This window comes from Poecilia reticulata, linkage group LG6, assembly GCF_000633615.1.
Source record: "Poecilia reticulata strain Guanapo linkage group LG6, Guppy_female_1.0+MT, whole genome shotgun sequence".
In the NCBI taxonomy this organism is placed as follows: Eukaryota; Metazoa; Chordata; class Actinopteri; order Cyprinodontiformes; family Poeciliidae; genus Poecilia; species Poecilia reticulata.
Genome location: NC_024336.1, coordinates 27,458,218 through 27,462,941, shown reverse-complemented (window position 1 = coordinate 27,462,941; position 4,724 = coordinate 27,458,218). Strand labels below are relative to the sequence as shown.

Sequence of the window (4,724 nt, the reverse complement as noted above, 5' to 3'; positions counted from 1 at the left end):
ACAGACAACAGATTTTTTTTTTAAACTAAAAGGTGAAAATACGTGACATTTAAATCTAAATAATTCTGTTTTCTCCTGTTGTAACTAAACACCCCGCGGTTTCAGCCAATCAACGTTGTTTACGTAACGTTTGCGGGCATTTCGGTTTGATTTTGGGGGACAATCAAATATATATTGCTTTTTTAAAAAATATATAATAAATATTTTTAAAAATGCAGAGCCACCTTTTGGTCTACTCATCTAGAAATAGAGTCTGCAACTAATAATGAGTTAAATCAGAGTTGAGTAATTAATTACATTTAATTTAGTGGAGTAACTTTTGGGAAAAATTTGAGTATTTTTATTACGCCTCTACTTTTTACTTTTTCTTGAGTATAATTTCTGTATTTTTTGGATGAAAAACATGTTTTAACCGAAAATTCAAAGACACACCTGCAGTTTTTGTTTAAGTTTCATAAGTTTTATATTGAGAGAATTTTTTTTTTTATTTTGCCTGTTATTTTATTGTTACTTATATGAATTATTGTAATTTTCATCCTTAAAATGCCAGAAATTTCACTTAACTTTATATTTTAACCCGTCTGATGATGTAATTTTTAAATATTCAATGATTGATCAATTGATCAGTTACTCAGTACTTGATACCTTTTGGCAAATACTTTTACTTTTACCCGAGTCATTTTCTGAACGGCTACTTTTCACTTTTACTTGAGTAAAAATATGCTGAAGTAGTGATAATCTTGAGCACAATTTTTGAGAACTCTGGGTAAAATGTTAAATTGAAAGCAGAGAATCTGTGAATTTTTGTCAAATTCAGATTTTTGTCTGAATTTATGGCGGTGGCAGCATTACGCTGCCACCGCCATATTTCACATTTGCCATCTCCGAATATGACAAACAGAACTTTTTTTCCTGATTTTATTCTTACCAGGTTTCATTATCAGGTTCTCCTACCCGAGTTGTTGACCCCTGCAGCTCCTCCAGAGTCACCAGTGGAGCCTTGGCAGCGACTCAGGCCTCCTCTTGGCCGCAGCTTTAGGACGGCCGTGTCTTGGTAGGCTCTGCATTGTGCCAAACCTTTTCCATTTCCTGATGACGGACTGGACGGTGCTCTGGGAGATCGTCAGATCTGGATATTATTTTACAGCCAAACCCGACTTTAAACTTTTCCACGATTTTATCTCCGACCTGCCTGCTGTGCTCCTCGGTCTTCATGTTTGCTCTCACAGAAAAACTGGATTACACACAGGTGGGCCTAATTTACCAATAAACTGACTTTTAAGGGGAGCTGAATACTTACGCACAACACTTTTCTAATTTACATTTGGAAACTTTTAGAAATGATGCACTTCACAATTTTGCACCACTTTAAGTTAATCTGAGATCATATTTGAGAAAAAGCTCAGCAGGTATGAATATTTTCCACAGGGCATTGAAAGAAAGAAGAACTTTACTTGAAGTGCTTCTATTCTTACTCCAAGTGATAACCCTGCGGGTGGTAATCTGTGGTTATAGTTGCCCCGTCCTAAATAAAGCCCAAGGCAGAGGCAGTTGACGTGACCTGATTGATTACAGGATATGAACATAACTCTGCAGCAGGCTTTTCATGGATATGAAGGAAACTACAAGCAATAAATGCAAAAAGAAACAAAAAAAAGAGGGAAAAATGAACAAAAATCAAATTTCATTGGTTTTCAAGAATTTCTACACCAATCTGCACATTTGAGTATAAAATATTTACATTTCTACAAATCTTGTTGGTTGAATATTCGATTCAGGCGTCCTGAACAACTGCAACCAGATTTAATGGAACCACTGAAAATGGTCAGATCTATTCAGTTATCATACACCAAATAAAAATATATATTTTTAAGTTTTCTTTGTAAAAAAAAAAGAAAAAAAAAGTAAAAGCTAGATTTCAGAAATTTCAGAATTGTCAGCAACTTAACTAAAATGCTTAATGATTTTGCACAAAACAAAATTTGCTATAAGGTAAACGAGTCAAAATCATGGTAAGAATATAAAATATACATTATGAAAATATATAAAAATGCATTTTCATATACATCTACTATATACATATATTTAGTTTGTAGTTTACAGTATGTTTATATAACATTTATAAATGTAAATATATTTGGCAAATAAATATCCAAATATTTAATAATGAATAAAATCTGAATAAAATAAAATTAATTAAAGAGTGAACTCTATATAATTAAAGAGTTCACTCTTTAATTATAAGAATGAACTCTTATAATTAAAAAAATCCATACTTTAACAGATATAATACCAATAATAAAATTCCAAATAGTAAGCACATTACACCAATGCCATCGTTGATTAATTTTATTCAACCCGCAAACACATTTTCCCTGAAATGAACGGATGGAACTCAAAACGAATCTTTACATTCGTGACTCTGCTGCCCCCTGGTGGTTCACAAGCATTCAGGTGGTGTGAATCATTTGGTAAAGTTTTGATCTAGAGCAACTTGTACTTAAGTATTGCTAAACAGATTGTTGAACTTTCACAAAACAAAAGTAAAATTCCAGTATGTTTACGACACACGAAGACAGTATATTTATCCATATTTTACAAGCAAAAGAAACCAGGAAAGGCAAAATTTAATTCAGACGCGTTTCGATGAGGCCAACATTTAAATGCAAGAGCTCGATCTTCTTGTACGTCATCTGTGGGGAAAAAGAAAGGTTATTTAGAAGAGATGAAATGCTTGATTTAAATTAAAATGAATAAACTTACATTTTATCAAGTCCAAGCTCTTCAGGTGTAGAAATGCCGAGTTCGCTTAATATGGGCCTGAGCTCCTGGATCACGTACGGGTAGATGTCTTTGTGAGGCCCGGCTTTGTCCTGGGTCAAAGTTAAACTCCATTAGTTCACCACTAAAATCTTCATTTATTTTTGGCCGACGTTATTCCCAGATGTTCTGAATGTCTGACCTTCACCGCCTCCAGGATGCGGATGGCACTGGCCAGGTCGTTTAGTCTGCGGCAGGCTCTCAGCACCGCCTCAAGGATCTTTGGTTCTGGTACCAGGTCGTACCCGATCAACGTGTTCATCCCTGAAACACAGTTTACACTTTACGAGCTGCAGGAAACACGGAACCACCCATTATATTCTCACACCCAGGCCAATTTTCTACTTACTTCTTTTGACTTTCTGTAAACTAAACTTTTGATCTCATGGATCTGAAACCTGCGGCTCTGATTCGTGATTCTAAATAACTTTTAAATATAAAAGCAACCAGAGAGGACAGTTTGTTGCTAAGTGGAGCCTAAGAGAAATAAACGTAACTTTAAGGTTTCACTAAATTGTGAAAGTGGCCTGAAACACCTGTTGGAAACAGAGACCTGTCAGTCTGGTTGGCTGAAGGGGAACGGTAAAAACAAATCCAAAAGAAAATAAGTTTGTTTTAACGACGTTGTGTAAAGCTGTACATTAAAGCAGATGGAGACAGTTAAAGAAAATTGCATCTAGCTGTGCAATAAAAATTCCTCAACTCGCAAGTTTCGACTCGAATTACAGCAAATTCAAACAATTGATCTTTATGTTTCCAGGAATCAGTAAAGTTCCTTAAAAAAACAACTTTTTCCAGTAAAGTTCCTTAAAAAAACAACTTTTTCCAGTTACTTTTTGGTGTTTCTTCATATTTACCAAAGATCACATTCTTCACTGAATCACAGCTGGGAGCAACAGAACCTGACTGATAGCCGTACACTGAGTTTTATTCAATTCAGACCAGATAGTAACAAAGGGTTATATGTGAATATATTTTGTGCTGCTTTTATCTGCTTCACATTTACTTCGTTGGTGAATAAATCCCCAACATCAGTACATTTATTCTACTTCTAGTCAGTGAGCGATAGAAAGTAAAGCAAGATATTTTAAAGAAGTAAAAAAAAATTATGCAAACTAGAGAAGATCTGAAAAGCTTTATTTAACTGATTATATACATTAGCAGAAAGAAGAAGTAGAAATTACCACTGCATGTTTATATGACCAGTTGGACATTTATTATATTCATTTGTGCAATTTTCCTGCAATTACACATGCATAGGCCTGTCACGATAACAAATGTAGCTGGACGATTAATTGTCTAAAAAATTATTGCGATAAACGATAATATTGTTTCAAGACCTTTTGACACTGATTTAATGGAAATGACTAATAATACATGCGATTTCCTGCCATAGATAGATGCACTTTATTTTCAAAAGAACACGTAACACTGGAACTGATAAACTAAATAAACAAAATAACCAAAAACAAAAATAAAATGGATTCTCAGTCTCCATTAACAAAAAACGTACTTGAATAAAAACTAAACAACATAAAGCCAAAGTAGAAATAAATACTGCATTCAACCGAAAGAGTGCAGATTATGAAGTCTGTATGTATATTGCCCTTCAGTAATCACTAGATTTAAATAGAGAAAATGGGCACATCCTACTACCTATTGCAGTAGTTCACACTACACCATTTTTGCCCCTATTTTCCCCTTATGACAATCTTAGATCGTTGGCCCAAAGTCCAGCTGACATTGGAGATGATATGTGGAAACAACATTAATGTTTATTCAACAATTCGTGCAAAAAAAAAAAATGACAAGGGGAGGAGTTGGAGCCAAATTGCTACCTCAGTTGATAAACCCAGTAAGTTTTCAGCTGTTCTTCGTTAACGTGACATAAATAGGTTATAATG

At 34.3% G+C, this 4,724-nt stretch overlaps 1 protein-coding gene across 2 annotated transcripts in view; it reads right to left on the bottom strand.

Annotated features, from left to right (window-relative positions):
- Positions 1-2,333: 2,333 nt before the first annotated feature.
- cox5aa (cytochrome c oxidase subunit 5Aa) overlaps positions 2,334-4,724 on the bottom strand; it is a 4,700-nt gene continuing 2,309 nt past the window's right edge. Inside the window, exons 3-5 of one of the 2 annotated variants that reach the window (XM_017305503.1) lie at positions 2,963-3,084; positions 2,764-2,873; positions 2,334-2,693 (exon numbers count right to left, since the gene is read on the bottom strand). In XM_017305503.1, coding sequence (XP_017160992.1) covers positions 2,690-2,693; positions 2,764-2,873; positions 2,963-3,084 — 236 coding nt within the window. In that variant the 3' untranslated portion in view covers positions 2,334-2,689. Of the gene's footprint in view, positions 2,694-2,759; positions 2,874-2,962; positions 3,085-4,724 lie in introns of those variants that run through there. The other variant, XM_008411961.2, reaches the window with a different exon arrangement.